This window comes from Grampus griseus (genome assembly GCF_964374135.1).
Source record: "Grampus griseus genome assembly, chromosome: 19".
Classification (NCBI taxonomy): Eukaryota; Metazoa; Chordata; class Mammalia; order Artiodactyla; family Delphinidae; genus Grampus; species Grampus griseus.
This window is the reverse complement of record NC_139013.1, coordinates 25015666-25038148: the sequence shown is the minus strand read 5'-3', so window position 1 is coordinate 25038148 and position 22483 is coordinate 25015666. Positions and strand designations below refer to the sequence as shown.

Genomic DNA, 22483 nt, shown 5'->3' with positions numbered 1-22483 from the left:
CTGAGCATCTTCCAAATGCCAGGTGCTCTAGGGTACTAAAGATACACGGATGACAAGGACTCAGAATATAGGAACTTTAAGAATAAGTCACCTGCCTAAGCGGTTAATGGAGGAACCAGGACTACGACCCAAGTCAATCTGCCAGGCTGGACTCTTCCACTACACATGGCCCAGAGACCCCTTACCTGGAAGATGACATCACGCTTGGTTTGAAGCAGCTCCCTAGTCCCTTACAGGGACGGGTCAAGTCTCCTCAAAGCATGCTCTTTGGAACACTTCTTCTGTGTAATATTCTGTAAGTCAGGGTCTTATTGGCAAGAAAGAGAAGCTGACTTTGGCTGATTAAACAGAAGACAGACTATCGAAAGGGTTGGGTACCTCACAGGACTTTGGGGAGGTCTGGCTAAACTTTTAGAAAAGAATGCCCATACCCATGCCATCAAGCTGGCCTGATGAGGAAACCGGTGCCACTACCACTGAGCACTACTAAGTACTCTGCAACAGAAACTTATCTTTATGGCCTCACCCTCGTCCCAAATGCAAAGGAAGGGAGTTTTCTGGGTTGTCTTCCAAGAGACTGGACTCATTCAGCTGGCATTCCCCACACCTAGCAAGGGCATTCAAAACAACCTTGGTAGACAAATAGGACAAATACCCAAATATCCACAGTGTACATTAACAGGCATTTCACAAAACGTCAGGGAAACAGGTTCCTCTACTGCAGGACCACTTGGAGCTTTTAATATGCTTTGGAGCATAGGGACTCTCTAAGAAGATAAAATAGTTCCCAATCATTGGTGATCATCGAAACTTTATTTCTGTAACAGGTAACAGGATGGAAAAAGTGGTAGACTTGATGCTCAACTGCTCCCTCTCTTGGCCTCCCACAAAGTCCCACTCATTTGACTACTGAAAGCTCTTACTTCTCTGGTTCAGGAGCCCTCATCTCTCACCTGGACTATATAGCAGCAGTTCCTAACTGCCCTCCAAGGCATGGCCCTTCAGTCCACACAGTTGCAGTCATGATCATAAAATGCAAATCCAGTTAAGTCACTTCCCTACCAAAACAGTTTGGTGGCTTGCCACTACCCTCACAAGACTCCCAACCCCAGATGCCTACTTACTTCCAGCCTCAGCTCTTGCCACAATTCCTCTCCAACTCCTCACCACCAGGCTAGTTCAAGAACTGCCTCTGCCCCACCCCTACCCCCCACGACTGACCCTTCAGATCAGAAGGAAATAACCTCTGTCAAGTTGTGTCTGGGCTGGCCCACTTCCTCTGGGCTCCTATAGCGTCCCACACTTTTACCCCTCATAGCACTTAAACCACATGGTAACTGCTCAATCACTGGTCTGTATTCCCCCCAGGCAACAAGTTCTGAGAGTGCAAAAATTCTTCCTCACACAAATACCCAACAAAGCACTTGCCACTTAAAGGGCAGTGTACAAAGGTGATGAAGGAGCACACCTAAAACTTTCAGGTAATGGATATCCTTTTACTTCCTTTTTTGTCTCTCACACAAATAGACTTGCATGGCACACAATCATTCACTAAAAACATCAATTTAAAAAATGTTTTGTGTTCTATGATGCAGACAAGGTGCACCTATTTTTAGTAGAAAAAGATAGAAATTATACTTACCTAATGTAAAGCATATAGAAAGTGTAGTTTGGAAACAGAATGAGACTCAAGTTTCTTTGGTTTCAACAGGAGAGGAAATGATAGAGCCACTTTAGTTGCTGATGAAGGCAGAGCATCTGTCAGCCAGAAGGATGTAGAGACTCAAGTCTCTACAAAATGCCCATCAAGAGTCCAGTTCTAAAGGAGAAAAGAGCCACTCAAAAAGCAGCACTATCCGGCAGTCACAGCCTTTATGTTTTCAGTGAAGTTGCTTGAGAAAACACCTAGAACCATTTTAGGTTTCTTAAATCATTCGAGGCCAAATAGCCTTTCTCTTTGTATTTAATCCAGTATTCAGGAGTTTGCCTGATTCAAAAGATAAGCACAACTTCCTCCTGGCTATCTCAACTGAGATGTTGATATTAGGTAAAGTTGTAACAATGAGGTTTTTTGTTTTGTTCCTTTTTTTACTTTTAGTGTTTGGTTTAACAACTAGATTTACTGAGCATTGACTCTGTAGCCAAGCACTGTTTAAGTGCTCTCCATGAATTAACAATTTAATACTCAATATAAGATGACTGGCGATACACCTATATCCTATACATTATCTTCCTCTACCGAGATTGGCATTATACCCATTTTATAAATGAAAACACTAACGTTACTAACTTGCCTAAGGTTACAAAACTAGCAAGTAGTAAGATCTGAGATTAGAATCCAGTTTGGCATAAGCATCTACATTCTTAACCATACCATTATAATGGCTCATGACTTAAGTTCAACACACACACATAAACATCCTTTCAATCAGAGTCAAGAGACTTGGTGTTAGTTGTCTTCAGTAAGTCATGGGGACGTAAAGTCACTTTGAAAATCTAAGACTGTCTTCCCCACCTGTAAAGTTAGAGGACTAGACTCAACAGTAATTTCCTAACAGTGTGGAAGAGCGTATGAGAGAGTGAGGGCGCTGGTGATGAGAGGCTAACCTAGCAAGGATCCTTGGGCCATTTCAACCAGAGCAAAGACTTTTTTGGAAAATGAACTGTTCTGTTAGAAGTAAAGGTATGAAAAATCTTTGGAACTGTAACAAAAGTTTCTTTCTTGGAGCCAATGGATTCCAAGTAGCCTGGCATCAGGAAATCCTTGAAAACCTCTCCAAGTACATGCACCGTATGTGTACATACACAGACATATTTTTCTAGGGGAAAAGATTCAAGGATTTTGTTAAATACAAAAAGTAGCTGATGATTCCAAAAAGGATTTAGGACACATAAAATCCCTCTTCAGCTTTATACTCTTGGAGGAAACTAGTGATCCAGGTTTGTAGAGCTTAATTTTTGAGAAAACCTGCATTTCCTAATTAAACACCACATATTATCAGACAATGATGAATAAGAAATATTAAAAGGGGACTTCCCTGGTGGTCCAGCGGTTGGGACTCCACACTCCCAATGCAGGGGGGGGGGCCCAGGTTCGATCCCTGGTCAGGGAACTAGATTCTGCATGCTGCAACTAAAAGATCCTGCATGCCGCAATGAAGATCCCACATGCCACAACTAAGACCCAGCGTAGTGAAATAAATAAATATTAAAAAAAAAAATTTTAAAGTATTCACAGCCTAATAAACTGGGTACCTTCAATTGCTACTTGAAATTTGCTCTACTGGACACACAGTTAAAGTATCTCATTTTACTCAGCCTGTATCTGACTCATTTTATGTTAGCCTGTACCTGACACACTCAGTTATGTTTAAATTTTTTTTCAGTTACAGACTTAAAATAAACCAAGGAAAAAGCCCAATCACTAAATATATATAAAGTATTTATTTTTATGCACATATTTACCTACAAAATTTACAGGAAATAAAACAATGCAGAATATATGGAATACCCTCTTAAAACTTCGTAGGAGCAGAGGGGTTTATTGCTGCAGTTCAAAGAATGAAATTTTATACACGTGAAAGCCAAGATGGACACATTTAAAATAAATGGCAGCCTTGTTAAAAAGGTTTTTTGTCCTGTTTTTGAATTTTCAGCCTTATGTTAAATGAAATTTAAAAGATTGCTCATGAAATAATTTAAACCTTTCAAAATCTTCTAATAAACAGGTAAAAGGCACCTCCAGTTCTTTAAAATATTTACAGCAATCCCAATAGTTTAATTTTAAGGGCTGTTATAGTATATGTGGCTAATATGCATACACAGTATGTCATTAACACTCTCTAAACAGTGAGAATTGTAGACTCTAGTTTGTGGCACTGCTCCCGTTGTCCCTGTGATGGTGTGGCTGATCAATCACACCTGCACAATACTAGTGTAACAGCACGTCTACCACAGCATAAAATCCCATTATCTAAAACAATGACTATCAAATTCCCCAGACAATACATAATTTATAACTAAACTTGTCTATTCAGAAGCCTTTGGAGTGTTCTTAAAATCATTAAAAAAATATAAAGTATATTTAGCATTAAATGAAAACAATGAACTGGAAAATATCACAATAGTGGCTGAAGTTCACTATCTAGTTTTAACAAAAACTGTTTCTCAAAACACCTATAATTTCTTAAAACATAATGGAGATGAATTTCCCTTAGTCTTAGCTCAATCCAATGTTTTTCCTGCATTATGATTAAAAGAGAGGAGTGTAAGAGTGAAAGGCACAGCTATACGTAATAGCTGGTTTTAAAGAGCTGTGGAGATGGCAAGCAGATGTTCCTGAAACACTGGTGCAGGAGAACAAAGTCCACATAACGTTTCCTTTTTAACACTGGCATTGATTTGCTATTTACAGTAGTTTACAAAAATACATTATAAAAACTGGATGAGGTTCTGTTTCTAAGTTTAACTTAGTAACATACATACATACTTCATCTGCAAAAATCTTTGCAGGATCTGAAGTACTAAAGTGACACTAATACTGAAACACAAATAATCAAAGGTACCAAAGCACTGATTACGCGAGTCACCACCATGAAGATAATCTGGGTAAATATTGCACATTTCTTGTCAGTTGTTGCTATGACGTTCACATATCCAACTGTAAAAGCAATCCTTTATGGCTTTTTGCTGTATCACTTTTTGAAGAAAGGTTGTTTTAAGTCCCATAACAATGAGTGCAGATTGTCATTGAACATGAGGCCTAGGTTTCAAAATTAGTTTTCCTGTCTGTAAAAATGAAAAAAAAAAAAAAGTTTAAAAGTATACAGTTCTGTTAAGAACACCACCACTTACCTAGAAACCTTAAAGGGCATTAGAACACCCCCCTATATTAGGCAAGATTAAGCAATTAATAATTATGTTTTCAAAGTGTTCTTTGTGTGGAACTTTCTTCTAAAATCTTTAGTACTTTAAAACATACACATAAAATCTTTATTTGATGAATTCCCTATCCACTGGCTACCAGAAAATCAGCCAACCAACCCAGTGGATAAAATAAAATCCCAACTTATATAGACTAATTTATGCCCCTTACCATAAAACATAAATAAAACTATGTATTTGAACAAAAATGTTTCCCTTTTTCTAACATTAAAACTTTAACTTCCTCAAGTTAAAATGTAAACCAATGGTTGGAGCAATAGACACTCATAGACACTGCTGGTATTCAGTGTATGTGGATACAACTCTTCTACAGGGCTGTCGTATTTATCAAAAAAAAAAGCATATACCATATAATCCAAACAATTCCACTTCTAGGAATTTATCTGAAGGTAACTAGGTGCAAGGGTAAAGATGTACATTTAAGTGCTATTAATTCAGTATTTACTGAGTACCCATTAATGTGCCAGACGTGTGAGATGCCAGGGACCCAGTAATGAACTAACTAGACAAAGTTCCTTGTCTTTACGGAGCTTAAGTTCTAGTGAAAAATGCACAACATATATAACATGCAAAATGTGGACATAGGGGATTAAATTATGATGTGTCCATAAAGTGGGAGAGTATGTAATTAAACAAAATGGAAGATCTTGAGATCATGCAGATAAAAAAACAGGCCTGGGACCTTTCACAGTTAACCTTCAGTATACGGTGGCTCTTAAATCCTAATGTTGGGTCAAAGAAGCAGGTTTGAAAAATTCGTAACATCTTTTTATTTTTTTAATGGCTCTTTATAAACTTGATTATAACAACTTTCTTTTATAAAAGTAAATGAGAATACACAATACAAAACGTGGTGATTATCTTTGGTTGGTAAAATTCTAGGTGGTTTTCAGAAACACACTTTATTGTCCTCAGGTCAAGTGTTGTCAGGATTCTGGCTCCCTCTCAATTCTCACTTTCACTTTTTCGGTAACTCCTTGATATCTTGGTAGAACTTTGATACTAATTTTTCTACTGTTTTACTGAGGTATAATTCATGCACAGTAAAATGCTCAAATCTTGTGTACAGTTTTATGAGTTTTGACAAATGTATATACCCACGTCACCACCACCCAGATCAGGCTACAGAACATCACCACCACTCAGAAAGTTCCTCCATGCTCCTTTCCAAGGTCAATGGTACCCCCCACTCCCTACATAACTGCTTACCACAGGTTAATCTGCCTCTCTCTGATCTTTAAGTAAATGGAATCACACAGCGTGTTCTCTTTCATCTACTTCACTCAACGTGTTTCTGAAATTCATCAACATTACTATGTTTCAGCAGCTTGTACCTTTTTATATTGCTATTACAATACAGAATGTATGTATACCACTGTATAAAAATATCATGGTTTTAAATCCACTTTAAATCTATTTTAAATTACATAAGACATTAATGTAATCTCATTATAAAAAGTTCAACCAAGATGAGCTTAAAGTCACCCTTTCCATTCACCTCAAACACTAGCCCTCTTATAGAAGAAACCAGTTTTAGCATGAATTCTTCCAGATTGTTTCCTATGGACTTACATTCACATATATGAATAAAAATTTGGTGCTTCTATCATGCTGATTGAGGGTAAAATACATCACTTGGGATTTGTTTTTAAATAACCTGATGATAGGGAAGGTTGGCAGGGGTACACATGAATTAAGAATGGCCATGAGGTGATACCTCATTGCAGTTTTGATTTGCATTTCTCTAGTAATTAGTGATGCTGAGCATCTTTTCACGTGTCTCTCCGCCATGTGTGTCTTCCTTGGTGAAATGTCTATTTAGGTCTTCTGCCATTTTTTAACTGGATTGTTTGTTTTTTTGATATTGAGCTGTTCGTATATTTTGGAGATTAATCCTCTGTCTCTTGTTTCATTTGCTAATATTTTCTCCCATTCTGAGGGTTGTCTTTTTGTCTTGTTTATGGTTTCCTTTGCTGTGCAAAAGCTTTTAAGTTTAAAAAAGTCCTGCTTGTTTGTTTTTATTTCCGTTACTCTAGGAGGTGGGTCAAAAAAGATCTTGCTGTGGTTTATGTCAAAGAGTGTTTTTCCTATGTTTTCCTCTAGGAGTTTTATAATGTCTGGTCTTACATTTAAGTCTTTAATCCATTTGGAGTTTATTTTTGTGTATGGTGTTAGGGAGTGTTCTAATTTCATTCTTTTACATGTAGCTGTCCAGTTTTCCCAGCACCACTTATTGAAGAGGCTGTCTTTTCTCCACTGTATGTTCTTGCCTCCTTTGTCATAAACTAGGTGCCCATCTGTGCGTGGGTTTATCTCTGGGCATTCTATCCAGAATGGCCATTATCAAAAATCTAGAAACAATAAAAGCTGGAAAGGGTGTGGTGAAAAGGGAACCCTCCTGCACTGTTGGTAGGAATGTAAATTGATACAACCACTATGGAAAACAGTATGGAGGTTCCTTAAAAAACTACAAATAGAACTACCATATGACCCAGCAATCCCACTACTGGGCATATACCCTTGAGAAAACCATGATTCAAAAAGAGACACATACCACAATGTTCATTGCAGCACTACTTACAATAGCCAGGGCAGGGAACCAACCTAAATGTCCATCGACAAATGAATGGATAAAGATGTGGCACATATATACAATGGAATATTACTCAGCCATAAAAAGAAATGAATTGAGTTATTTGTAGTGAGATGGATGGACCCAGAGTCTGTCATACAGAGTGAAGTCAGTCAGAAACAGAAAAACAAACATCATAAGCTAACGCATACATATGGAATCTAAAAAAAAAAAACTGTACTGATGAACCTAGTTGCAGGGCAGGAATAAACGCATATATGTGGAACCTAGAAAAATGGTACAGATGAACCGGTTTGCAGGGCAGAAATTGAGACATAGATGTAGTGAACAAACCTATGGACACCAAGGGGGGAAAGCAGCAGCAGGTGGGGGTGGTGGTGTGATGAATCGGGAGATTGGGATTGACATGTATACACTTATGTGTATAAAATGGATGACTAGTAAGAACCAGCTGTATAAAAAGATAAATTAAATAAAATTCAAAAAAACAAACAAAAAAACAAGGCTTTGAATACATTTCAGGGAAGAGGAAAGCACCAAAATAGGAAATATTCAAATCTGTCTAACTATTTGAAATGGTAATTATTTCACCTTCTAATTATGAAAATAAAGCACCATTTAAAAAAAAATTAACTTAGAAAAAAAAAGGCAGGGCAGGAATAAAGAGGTAGACATGGGGGGGGGGGGCTTCCCTGGTGGCGCAGTGGTTAAGAATCCACCCGCCAACGCAGGGGACACGGGTTCGAGCCCTGGTCTGGGAAGATCCCACGTGCCACAGAGCAACTAAGCCTACGCACCACAACTACTGAGCCTGCACTCTAGAGGCCAGGAGCCACAACTACTGAGCCCATGTGCCACAACTACTGAAGCCTGCGTGCCTAGAGCCTGTGCTCTGCAACAAGAGAAGCCACCACAATGAGAAGCCCACGCACCGCAAGGAAGAGGAGCCCCCACTCGCTGCACCTAGAGAAAGCCCACGCACAGCAACAAAAACCCAACGCAGCCAAAATAAATAAAACAAAAATAAATTAAAAAAAAAAAGAGATAGACATAGAAAATGGACTTGTGGACAACGGGTGGGAGGGCGAAGCTGGAGCGAAGTGAGAGTAGCGTCGACATATATACACTACCGAATATAAAATAGTTGGCTGGTGGGAAGCAGCAGCATAGCACAGGGAATCAGCTCGGGGCTTTGCGATGACCTAGAGGGGTGGGATACGGAGGATGGGAGGGAGGCTCAAGAGGGAGGGGATGTGGGGACATGTGTATGCATATGGCTGATTCACTCTGTTGTACAACAGCAACTAACACAGTATTGTGAAGCAATTATACTCCAATAAAGATTAAAAAAAAAAAAAAAAGAATGGCCATGAGTTGATTTATTGTCGACACTGGCCGATGATACATGGGAAGTTCATTTAGCTCTTCTCTGCTTTTTTATGTTTGGAAATTTACATAATTAAAACTTAAAAAAAAAAAGGTACCAAACTGACCATATTGTTTGATAATTTACTTTTTGCTCCTACCATTATGTCTTCGAGATACCTCCATGTCCATACTTATAGATTTACTTCTGATTTCCTATATGGCTTTACCACACCCTATTTTACCACTGTTGAGAAACAAAATTTCTGTTGAGAAACAAAAATTATTTCCATTTTTTTCACTACTGCTAAGGATATTACAATGAACAATCTTGTACTTGCCTCCTTGCGTACATGTGTGATGGTCCCCCCAACCAGGGGAGTTGGGGAAAAGTAGAATAGTTAGGTCATGAGACATGCACATATTACATTTTATAAGAATGATGAAAATTGCCCTTCAGAATGGCTGCATCAATGTATATTCCCAACAAGCAGTGTATGGCTGCATCATTTCACCACAATACTGGAGTTATTTAATCTTTACTAATCTGACAGGTAATACAAATGAACTCAGTTTTACTCTGCATTTCCCTGATTACAAAATGAGGCTCTCCAGTCTTTACATGTTTATTAGCCATTTGTATTTCCATTTCTGTGATACGACTTACCTTTTCCATTTTAAAAATGTACTATTTGTCTTTTTATTATTGATTTTTAATAGGCCTTCAAACATTCTGGATACTACCCTCTATCTATTAGGTACCTTACAAATGATTTCTTCTAATGTACAAAATCTTCAAATGTTGCTGCAATTAAATGTATCCAACTTCTTCCATTATGGCATTTCTGTTTTGCGACTTAAGAAGATGTTTTCCTATCCCAAGGTTACAAACATATTCTTCTGTATTTTCTTCTAATGCTTTTATGGTGGGATTTTTAAGACTTTACCTGGAATTTAGTTTTTTTAATTGATGTGAGGTAGAGGTCTAAATTCATCTTTTTCCAAATGAAGAGCCAACTGTCTCAATACTATAAATAGCCTATTTCTTCCCTTTTGACTTGAAAGACTACCCTTATCTTCTACTAATTTTTTTTTCTACTAATTTTTAAAAACTCAAAGTGTTTAATCTTTATTGTCTTCCATTGATCCAGTTGTCTTCTTGCCCTAATACTTTTTTTTGTTTTTTATTCGAATTTCCTATACTGGATAGGTATTACTTAATAGTTTTTTAAGTTGAAGGTAAAAATGCTTTTATAAATAAATCAAAATTGTGAGATATTCTTATATTGATATGTGATCAACTTTTAAAAATACGGTACGTTCATATGTCCACAGTCCGTCAATTAATCTATGACTCTATATAAAATCCTACATATGGAAGAGTGTGAGATACATAACAGTAGTTTACAAAACCATCCCACTGAGCCATTTTTGGCCAATAATGACCACTGTTTATTTCTTTGAATCTAAGATAGCTTCAATTAGAAGATGGATCATGACTTTATGTCATTAAGAATTAAACTCTCAACTCTACCAATTTAATTGTAAGACACCATTGATTACTGGATACATGTCAATCTTCAGAGATGTTACAATGTAAAAAAAAAAAGTGTCTTAGAATCAATGCTACAATGAATATCCCCCCTATTAATTCCATGGAGACAATTTATTGTTAATAAAATGTTTGTTTTACTTAAGCCAAAACACTTCAGTCCTTTCACACGTGTCTACAGTTTTCTAATGAAAATACTTACATCATCACAAGACATGTTGTACTCTGCTAATACAGTTCGACATCGAGCAGCTATACTGAATAAATGTGGTCAAAGGAAAATTTACATTTGAAGAGTAAGCTTTTAAGAACACCTAGAGATTGAGAAGGTGGTTTAATTTAGTTCAGAGAATAAAACTCAATTCATGGTAAAGGATACATTGACGGTGCAACTACTCTCTTGTGTATTCCAGCAAAGAACAAGCCTATTAGAGTGATACAGCTAATGGTGAAAAATGGATGGTTCCATAATGATGTGAAGAAGGACACCTGTAAAAGAGTTGGAAAGATAAAAATGTTAAAAATCCTAGAACAATATTGATTCCTACCTCCCCACTTGTGCATGAATATATATAACATTTAATTACCTAAAATATGAGAATTTGGAAAGTTCCCTGGTGGCCTAGTGGTTAGAATTCTGGGCTCTCACTCCTGTGGCCTGGGTTCAATCCCTAGTCAGGGAACTGAGATCCCGCAAGCCGCGTGGCATGCCCCCCCCCCCCAAAAACAAAAACAGATAAACTATAAGAATCTGGAGACTTCCAAAAAATCCTAGTTCTCCATATTGCTATACTATGCAAATTAAAATAATGTATGTTTTATATCTTCAGTGTAGCAAGACAGTGTAGCAATATTCCCTCCATTCATTCCAAATGCTTCAACCATTAAAAATTTACTCCTATAATAAAAATACACCCTACCAAAAATATTTACTGAAACCTTCCTAGTGAGAAGTACTTTAAAAAGCAGAAGACTACAAGTTCCACGAGAAAAGAGACACTGTCGTGGGCATCATTATTTTCCCAACACCTGAAACAGCACTTGGCAAATATAGGTGCTCAACAAATATTGTTGAATGAATGAAGATGAGGCCTCTGATTCTCAATGAAAACACAAGTCAGACGTGATCTGGTTATCTTCCCTGTTAAAAAGCAGAGGTGAGCAAATTCTGCCGTTCATAACCTGGTCTCAGTCTAATCATCTCCTGCCACACTTGCACACTTATGCTACCATTTTCCTTTTCTCCTCTTCACCTGGCTAGCTCCTACATATCCTTGTAAAAGTCAGTTCCAGCTTCACCCTTTCTCTTTGAAAGAGGCAAAACATGAGTTTGGTTTTGAAGCTACTAGGTTTAGATGGCCACAGAACATCCCAGCAGGGGAAAATGATTAGTAGCTATCCATAAAAAACTAGAGGTCAAGAGAAACAAAGGGCTAATTTAAGATCTGAGAATAATTAGTTGACAGTAAAAAACAGAAGCATACATAATTCTAAGAGTAGGTAGAGGGACAAGGGTACAGGATGCAGGATTGGAACAAGAGTAGGCACTGAAGCCAGACCACTGGGGAATCGGAATGTGGACTGAGAAGACAAGTATTTAGAGTCTAGAAAAAGAAATGGAGTGGACTAGAAACTAAATGGGAGCACAGAACCAAGCTAAGAGCATCTGTGCTCCGCTCTGATAAGATATGTGTACCTGTTTCAAGACAGAGAACTAAACTTATGAAGAGCACTGATCTAGCATGGTACTGGTTAAATAAATTTGTCAAATGAAGAAATGACAGGTTGAAAACATCAGGAAGGAAGAAGCTCCCAGAAGGACGAGATCCTGAAGAAAGTTTAATACTCCGGAGTAATGTCTTCTTAAACCTCTGAGGACAGTTTAATTCCCACAGGAATTACGTGCCTATGTTTTACGTGCCCTGTACAAGATCAGCACATACAGTGTTTCAATCTTCATTAGACCAGTCAGTATCAGCCTGCCTTCCTCCACGGCAACAATCAACTGCATCCAAGTAACAGTTGCCTCCTTTAGTTCAGGCATTTGTGTACTTTCCAGTTTGCCATATTCCTTCTCTCCTTGTGTTCTTCCAGCTAGCCACTGGCTTTTGAGTTTGCAAGTCCTCTTACAGACAACTGCTATTCAAAACTCTTGTCAGGTTTGAGGTTATTAAATAGTGAAATGTAAAGAGCCAACCCTTAAGCTAATAGTTATATTCTCACCTAATTTAGAAAATTATATTAACTACAGAGTTTTGGGCCTATTTCAAATTACATTTAATTCTGGGTTTTATTAAGATCTCAACTAGCTGAAATCAGCTTATATTGTTCACAATTAGAAGTCAGATTCATTTCCCAAGATAGACCTTTTTTAATCTTCTTGCCAGCCTCTTTCGCTCTTCCCCTAAAGATGAGTACCAAGTACAGCCTTAAGATCAGATTTTTATAAATGAACATACAAGAGAGTTTCCTATCCATCATAAAAACCCCTCTATTAACATGAGATCCCATCACCAACCTCCCCTGCTTCCTATTCTTTTATTTCTCCACCTCAGTGGGTAGAGTCAGGGAGACTACATGGGAAACAACCCCCTGGCTGTCTGAACTGCCATTTGGGCTGCTGACAAAAGCCTTATTATTAGGTTTTTCTTTTGTATAACCCAAAAGGTTGTAAATAAAGCTACTGGAAGTAGTATACCTAATTACAGTTTAAAAGGGGAAGTAGGGTTAAATTTGTGAAAACTACAACATCATTATTACCTAAATAAACCTGAACTGGGGGAAAAAAACTTCACTGGAAAACTGAAGACGATTACTTCTCTAATAAAAAAGCCCAAGTTTGAAATTAAGGCACAAATTGGTAGAAAGAAAGAGAAATTTGAGAAACATGCTACCAGCTTTCATCAAAGGATGCTTCAAAAAATAACATTATGAAATCTGTTATTGCATTTGATACAGGAATATTCTTAGTGCCCAGTGGGAGATCTCTCAGTGTTTCTTATATTAAACTTCAGGCAGAATATTTTTTTAAAGATAAATGATGAGAAAGAAAACCTTTGCTAGCTTAAAGAACTTACAAATGTGTTCTCACAGATAATGAAAACCATGGAACTAGCTGTGACTTTAGAGACTAATTTAAAACTCAACCCTGGCAACTCTGCTGGCCCACAGGGCCTATGATATCAGTAACCTGGTTTCCTTCCTGGTTTTGACCTCGTACTCTGTTTTTACTGGTCTTGACTGTTTATTACGTTTACATTTGCTATTTTATCATAATGTTTCCTGCAAAGTTGTCTCGAATGCTTTATGAGATGAGGAAAAGAATTAACAAAGATAATTCATAGAAGAAAATGTTGTTTTATAATTTTTAAAAGCTGGCACTGATGACACTAAATGAACAAAACAGAACAAAGACAACGTTTACACTGAAATATGTAAAAATGATATGTAAAAACTGTACACAAGTTCAGAAATGAATGAGAAGTAATATAAGTGAGGTAGTATTTCTTAGGCCTTTTTCTCTGCAAAGATACTTAACCCACAGCAGCCAGCCAAAGTTTTTCTCAAGCAAATTAAGATAAAGCATATTTTTAATACAATGATTAATATCACTACTAGTACTAATAGGTAGCATTTGATTAATACTTTACAAAGAACAAAGCACTGCTATATCCACTGTCTCAATCTGTTAAAGATTTTAAATCAAAACTTCTACCTTTTGCGTCTCGGGATCTATTAACCAGTTCCAGGCACCAGTAGCTGTACAGACAGATACCACTATAAGAAGCACTGATGAAAGATAAACATGAAATTAGTAAGGAAATAAGCTATTAATATGATACTACCACCAGTTCTTAATATGACAGCCGAAGGATGCAGCACTTCATTAAATGGAGAATGTACTCCACTCAGGACTTAGAGGAGACTTGCCATATGACCTTGAGGAATTCTCTGAAACAATGTGAACCTTAGTAACTGAGGAGGATACTGTCCCCGTTATTACTTTAGTCAAAATTTCTGAAGATTAATGAAATTAAAAGCAGTAAGAACCAAGATGGTAAAACTTTAATGTAAGATTTTCTTAGGTAACTTTCAATATCTTTACACTGATGTTACAGATCTAATAAATTCAAAACAAAACCCCCCCCAAACCACCCCAAAAACCTCATTTTTCAAATGTAAACAAACCAAACAAAGACTCTTTCATGAATGCACTGAGAATTTGGCCTAAAGACTTTTGCCTTGCAGACAACTGCTTGTTGTTGAATTAAACAAAGGTCAATGTCAGGAAGTGTGGAGCACACCAATCAGTATCAGATTTTCTTTAAGGGACTTAAGGAAGGTTGGGGTAGAAATTATTGACAGTAGAAGTTCGAAAAAGTTTCTTTCTCCCCACTAAGCTAGAATTATTTTAAAAATTCTATATAGATCATAAGTAAAACTTAAGAATATATGGTATTACTAAAAAATAATAAAGGGGCACCAAGACCTAGTTACTATTCTGGAGACCAATCAGTTACTATCTTTCAGTTGGGATGCATACATTTTTAAAATGTAGAGATCAAGCTTCGAAGTGCAACCTAAATATAGTAAAACTTTATCTAGAATTCGTGGTGATATACTTTTAGAAGAGGCAAATCATAGAAAAACAATCTCATTTTAGATATTTAATAATACGCAAAATTTCAAACTTATGTTCTCAGAACAGATTAAACTCAGTTTCTTATAATTCTACACTTCCAATAAGAAACATGCTAAAGTATACAGATTTTTTTTTTTTAATGAAGCAAAAGCAAAATCAAACCCACCAGAAGGGACCTCATACACATACTCTGGTACGCTGAACAAGCTGATGGCATTTGTATGTAAGCACTTAGCCCGTGAATCAGAGAAAAAGCGTGTTCATTACACTTTATAAGATAGAAAAGCATCATATACATTTTAAAAGATTCTCAAGTAACAGTGAAACAAGGTTTTGGGGGTAATTCCTAGGTAAACTGGAGAACCTGAGAAAAATCATTACTTGTGAATTCTAACCAATCAGAATTCCTGTAGCATATGACTAAAACTTTGCAAATAGATTTAATAAAAATACACAAAAAATCTCGACATAGGAGAAGACCCTTAACTTCAATAGGACTCTTCAGTTTGGTCCCACAAAGTGAATTATACTTCAAAATAAAGTATGTCCTCAACATGTGCTGCTGTACTTCCTTCTTGGCAGATATTAAATTTCAGCAAGGAACAGCCAAGAAATTAAGACTGTCCCAACATGAATTAGCAAACTATTTTGCTTACTGAGGTCACCACTTGTGTATTCGTCTGCATTTCCTACATATTTCCATGGGGCAGTAACCACAATTCTTTCAAATCATATTTTACAGCACTCGTTGAATATCATTTTCCTTAACAAACTTTATTTCAATAGTTTGTAGGCAAAACTGTAAAACTGCTGGACAGACTACTGAAATTTTTATTACGTGTGCTGATTATCAGATTTGTAATATTTGTTTAAAAGTATATGCATTTTAATGTAAAAATAAAAATTCAACCACACAAAATAGACTATTCTCTTAGGGTCGTCAGTTTCTTTTCTTAAAATTTCCCTATAATGCCATTACTTACAATGTTAAATAAATGTAAAACTGTCCAAATAAAAGAGAATCTTATGGTTTAATAAAGATTTGCAAGCATTTGTAAAACAAAAGTTTTACAGAGAAGCAAATCATTGCTAGGCAGGAATAAAAGTATCAATTTTAAGTTTATTTTCCCTTAAAAAACATCCGGGCACTTACTTCTCCAACGTCCAGTGGCAGGTTGCAAACAATGAATATATTCAGTAAGTCTCCTCTCAAAAGCCTTGAGATCTAGGTAAAAAGATTTCAATTTTCTAATTAGCTACTCTTACTAGTTTGAATCTATTAAGATGAATTTTATGTACTCTGCTTCAGGTCTTGCACACCAACTTACATGTATCACTGCACTGTTTACTTCTTTACTATGACAGCTTTAAACACTTGACAAATACATTAGGTTTCTTTAATTCCAATTTCACATATAAGGAAACTGGTCGATTCACTTTTAGAAGCGTCATAAAATGGTATGTGGAAAATCAACAGCAGCCTCAGCCGGTGCCAAAAGCTAGAAATTTGGGGGTTGCAAATAAAGGATCAAAATCAGGTCGAGTTTTAATTCCGTTGGAACCAAGAACTCCCTATTAGACAGAACAACGTTATTACCTAACACCGAAGTCTTCGAAGTCAATTTGAACGCAATTACCCAATTCCGATTTCCAGCCCTTGTATTTAATTAATGGCTACGCTTTCAGTCTGGACTTCTGATACGGCTAACAGGTGGGTATGCAAAAACGCTCCCCTTTCCTTCCTCCCAAGAGGTTACAATTGATCTTCGTGGCACTTCTGGAGCGCCGACGCCTGGTTCCACAACACAGGGGCACCCAAGGTACTCCCTCTGAATAAGCAAGGTGCGGTATCACTTTCAGTTGCGTTTTTTGTTTTGTTTTGTTTTTTTGCGGTACGCGGGCCTCCCACCGCTGTAGCCTCTCCCGCTGCGGAGTCCAGGCTCCGAACGCGCAGGCCCAGCGGCCATGGCCCACGGGCCCAGCCGCTCCGCGGCATGTGGGATCTTCCCGGACCGGGGTACGAACCCGCGTCCGCCGCATCGGCAGGCGGACTCCCAACCACTGCGCCACCAGGGAAGCCCTCAGTTGCGTTTTTTGAACTTTAGAAAAGGAGACCAAGAGGCACTCCCTTACCCCGGCAATTACCAGAAACCACGGCAGAAGTCAGGGATACAATTCGTGCAAGTATCAAAAAAAAAACTAAAGTGAGTTAGCATACTACAAGGCACGAAGTAAAAATGTTTGCTAATGAATGAGAAATATAACCAGCCCGGACGAGAAGCTACCTGGTCTAAGCTTGGGGAATGGAGGAACTGACGCAACGCCCCCCCACAAGCGCCGGCTGAGGCCACGCGCGCCGGAAGCAGCGACCGGCCGGATACTGCCGCCCCTTGGCCCCTGGACCGGCCCCCGCGCCCCCAGCCCCGGACCCCGTCAGTCCAACCCTCGCGGCCTCCTCTCTCCGGACCAGGTTTCCACGATTCAGGCCCCTCCGGAGCCTCGCCAGCTTCCGGGAGAAGCCCGGAACCGACCCAGGCGGCCCACCCTACCTTCCGCCTGCTCCAGCGAGTTCATGTCGGGCTGCAGCTCCGTTCACCGGCGCTGCCCCGTCCGCATCGCAGCTCCGCTGCCCCCTCCAGGCCCGCAGCTCCAACTCCCACCTCTAACAGCTCCCCTGCGCTCCTCCTCTTAGCACCGCCCCTTTCCTAGACCCACTACGTTCATTGGATACTTCTGCCAGACCCCATGACTAAGACGGTTTTCTATTGGCTAGTTCCTGCACGGGTTTGGCAGCTGGAGTTGGACGGTCAGCCAGAGGGGCCAAGAGCTGACGGCAGCCGAGTAGGCGTAACACTGGCGCCGCCTCCTGCCCTGGGGAGGAACTGCAGCCTGTCCGCGCAAGTCGGTTCATTTCGTATATTCCTCGTTTCCTGCTTGGTTCTTTCATTACTCGAATACTTATTGTGCATCCGCTACCTTCCGGGGAGTGTTCTGGTCACTAACGAGGGATGCAGTAATCAACGACCTAGCTCTCCCTCTAGGATTCAGAGAGAAATAAGGTATGTACAGAACCAACTAGAAACCAAATAATGGAATTTCTTACTTTATAGTACCTCTTTCCTAGTTACCCGTGCCACAGCTACTGAAACCCGCGCACCTAGAGCCTGTGCTCAGCAACAAGAGAAGCCACCACAATGAGAAGCCCACGCACCGCAATGAAGAGTAGCCCCCGCTTGCTGCAACTAGAGAAAGCCCGCGCGCAGCAACGAAGACCCATCGCAGCCAAAAATAAATAAATAAATTTATTTTAAAAAAATGTTGAACATGCCTTTGAAAGGGTGCACATTTTTATCTTGTCACTGGCATCTGCATGTATGGATCACGGGCGCTTGAGGAACAGTAAGGGAGGAGGAGAGGAAAATAGGCGCTCATAGTTAGGCTAAAAAATTTGGAACCTGAAGTAATGGGGAGACCAAAGGATATATATTTGTAGAAACATCATATCAATGGGATTTGTCAAGAAGATAGTCAACAAATATTTAAGGAATACATGTTCCAGGCACTGGGATATGAGCCGAGAATGCAAAGGTCTCTAGGAATCACTCCTGCCCTCTGTAAAGATAGAGTTTAGTGTAAAAACAAAAGACAAAATGCTAAAGACTCTTAAAACATCAGTGATAAGATGAAGATCTGCTTCAAAGAGGGATATCCATACAATAGCTAAAGTTTGTTACATTTTACTGGAGGTCTGGCGCTACATCTTTTATAGTTCAGGAGAATTAGACTTCTTTTAAACCCCACAGCAGCTCTATGAGCCAAAACGTGTTATCAAATCCATTTTAGAGTTGAGTTTATAGATATAAGTAGATGAGTTGATCAGCTCCAAACCCTGTAGCTGGAATTATCATTGATTCTCTCCCTCTCTTTCTCTCCACATGATACATCAGATCAGGTAGCAAATCCTGTTGGCTCTACTCTGCAGCTACCACTGATCCAAGCCACCATATAGCCTGGATTTATAGCTGTGGCCTCTCACTAGTCTCCTGTTCCCACCCTTTCCACAGAGTGGTTTGTAAAACACTAAAAGATCACAGTAGTTTTGTCCTCAGACCCTACCAATGGCCCCTTGCAGTGACTACAACAGAGATCTTCATGCCATTTCCATGGCAATACCTTCTAAAATGATTTTGACAAGTTATATGCCTCCTCACATGTTTTTAAAATTACATCTGAAATTTTCATCATGGGCTTGAATCCTCGTGAAAGATGTAATTTCTGGTATTGTATACATTGACATTTGGAAAGAAACTCTTATATCACTCTTTTAAAGGTATTCAATGGAATTTAAATACCATGGCAATTTGACACCCACCATCATCCCTTTAAAAATACATGAATATCTCTTATGAATATGGACATAAAAATCCTTTAAAAAATTAGCAAGTCACATCCAGCAACATATAAAAAGGATTATACAGCAAGATGAAGTGTGTTTTATCCTTCGAATGCAAAGTTGGTTTGACATCAGAAAATGAGTTAGTGTAATGAATCATATAAATAGAATAAAGGACAAAAACCACGTGATTTGATGAGGATGTAGAGAAATTGGAGAATTCATACGTTGTTAGTAGTAATGTATCAATAAAATGGTGCAGCCACTTTGGAAGACAGTTTGGCAGTTCAACAAAAAGTTAAGCACGTAGTTACTATATGAATCAGCAATTCTACTCTTAAGTATATACCTGAGAGAATTGAAAACATGTTCACGAAAAACCTAGTACATAAAATGTGCATGGCAGCATTATTCATAATAGCCAAAGAGTGGAAACAACCCAAATGTCCATCAACTAATGAATGGATAAGCAAAATGTGATATTTCTATAGAGTGGAATATAATTCAACAATTTAAAAAATGAAGTACTGATAAATGCTACAAAATGCACACCCATAGAGACAGGACTTAGATAGTGGTTGCCGGGGGCTTAAGAAAAGGGAAAATAGAAAGTATGATATTTCTTTTTGGAGTGATGGAAATGTTCCGGAATTAGATAGTGATGATTGCATAACTTTGTGAGTATACTAAAAACCACTTTAAAAGTGAATTTTATTATATGTAAATTGTATCTCAATTTTAAAAGTATGGGAAATCCCCACATGATCATCTCAATAGTTGCAAAAAAAGTATTTGACAAAATCCAACACCCTTTCATGATAGAAACACGACAAACTAGGAATAAAAGGAAACTTCCTCATTGTTGGTAAAGAACATCTACAGAACCCATAGCTAACTTCATACTTAAAGGTGAATGTTTTCCTCCTAAGATCCAGAAGTAGACAAAGATGTCCATGCTTACCACTTCTGTCCAACATCATAATGGAGGTTCTATCAGGCAATTAGGCAATAAAATGAGATCAAAGGAATCCATATTGGAAAGAAAGAAGTAGAAGTAGAAGACATGATCTTATATATAGAACATCCTAAGGAATTCACCAATAAAGTATTATTGGAATTCACCAATAAAAAAATGGGTTCAGCAAGGTTGCAGGGTATAAGATCAGTATACAAAAATCAAGTGTATTTCTCTGCACCAGTAATGACCAACCCCAAAATGAAATAAATGTAGCTACACTTATATAGCATCAAAAAAATAAAATAATTAAGAATACATTTTAAAAAAGAAGGGCAAAACTTGTATTCTGAAAACTACCAATATAAAACATTATTGAAAGAAATTAACGAAGACCTAAAAAATTGGAAAAACATCCCATGTTCATGGATTAGAAGACAATATTGTTAAGATGACAATAAAAAAAAAAAGATGGTAATATTCCCCCAAATGATCTACAGAGTCAATGCAATACTTATTATAATCCCAGCTGGCTTTTTTGCAGAAATTGACAAGTTGATCCTAAAATTCATGTGGAAATGCAAGAGACCCAAAGAGCCAAAACAATTTTGAAAAAGGAAATAAAGTTGGAGAGCTCACACTTTCACATTTCGAAACTTACTACAAAGATGGAGTGGTACTGGCCTGTGATAGACATATAGATCAGTGGAATAGAATTAAGAATTCAGAAATAAACCCTGCATTTATAGTTAATTGATGTTTGACAAGGGTGCCAAGACAATTCAATGGTCTTCTTAACAAATGATGCTGGAACAACTGAACATCCACATGCAAAAGAATGAAGTTGTACCTGTTTCTTTACCATACACAAAAATTAACTCCAAATGGATCATGTAAGAGCTAAAACTATAAATCTCTTTGAAGAAAACTTAGGAATAAATCTTTGTGTCCTTGAGTTAGGCAAAGCCATATTAGATACAATAACAAAAGCACAAATGACAAGAGGAGAAATGGATAAATTGGACCTTATAAAAATTAAAAACTTTGTGGGAACTTCCTTGGTGGTCCAATGGTTAGGACTCCGTGCTTCCACTGCAGGGGGCCAGGGCTCAATCCCTGATTGGGGAACTAAGATCCCGCATGCCTTGTAGTGTGGCCAAAAAAAAAAAAATTAAAAACTTTGTGCTTCAAAGGACACCACTGAGAAAGTGAAAAGAAAGACAACCCATAGAATGGGAGAATATATTTGCAAATCATATACCTGATAAGGGGCTTATATCCAGAACATATTAAAAACTCTTACAACCCAACAATATAAAATGGACAAAGGATTTGAATAGATATTTCTCCAGAAAGAAAATACCAGTGGCCAGCAAGTGCATGAAAGATGCTCAATATCATTATCCATTAGGGAAATGCAAATCAAAACCATGATGAAAAACTACTTCCCATCCATGGAGATGGTTAGAATTAAAAAAAAAAAAACAGATAATAAGTGTTATGGAGGATATATAGAAATTAGAACCTTGGAAGTGTTATCACATGTTATCACAAAGGGCAGGATTTCCCTCTTTTTATAGCCAAATAATATTCCAGTGTGGGGACTTCCCTAGTGGCACAGTGGTTAAGAATCCACCTGCCAATGCAGGGGACATGGGTTCGAGCCCTGGTCCAGGAAGATCCCACATGCCGCAAGGCAACTAAGCCCACGAGCCACAAATACTTAGCCCATGTGCCACAACTACTGAAGCCCACTCACCTAGAGCCTGCACTCTGCAACAAGAAAAGCCACCGCAATAAGAAGCCCACGCACCTCAACAAAGAAGAGTAGCCCCCGCTCACCACAACTAGAGAAAGCCCACGTGCAGCAACGAAGACCCAACGCAACCAAAAATAAATAAATAAATTAATTAATTAATTTTTAAAAATTCCAGTGTGTGTGTATCTCACATTTTCTTTATCCATTCATTCATCAACAGACACTCAGATAGATTGTTTCCACATCTTGGCTATTGTGAATAGTGCTACGGTGTGGACTC

At 38.2% G+C, this 22483-nt stretch overlaps 1 protein-coding gene across 1 annotated transcript; it reads right to left on the bottom strand.

Moving 5' to 3' along the window:
* Window positions 1-3459: 3459 nt before the first annotated feature.
* Window positions 3460-17777, bottom strand: CNEP1R1 (CTD nuclear envelope phosphatase 1 regulatory subunit 1). The gene is made up of 6 exons (XM_082677653.1): window positions 17646-17777; window positions 16250-16321; window positions 14170-14243; window positions 10834-10943; window positions 10657-10711; window positions 3460-4788 (listed from the first exon to the last, which is right to left on the bottom strand). Exons 1-6 carry the CDS (start codon window positions 17668-17670, stop codon window positions 4747-4749), a joined length of 378 nt encoding a protein of 125 aa, XP_082533779.1. The 5' UTR covers window positions 17671-17777; the 3' UTR covers window positions 3460-4746.
* Between the last annotated feature and the right edge of the window lie 4706 nt (window positions 17778-22483).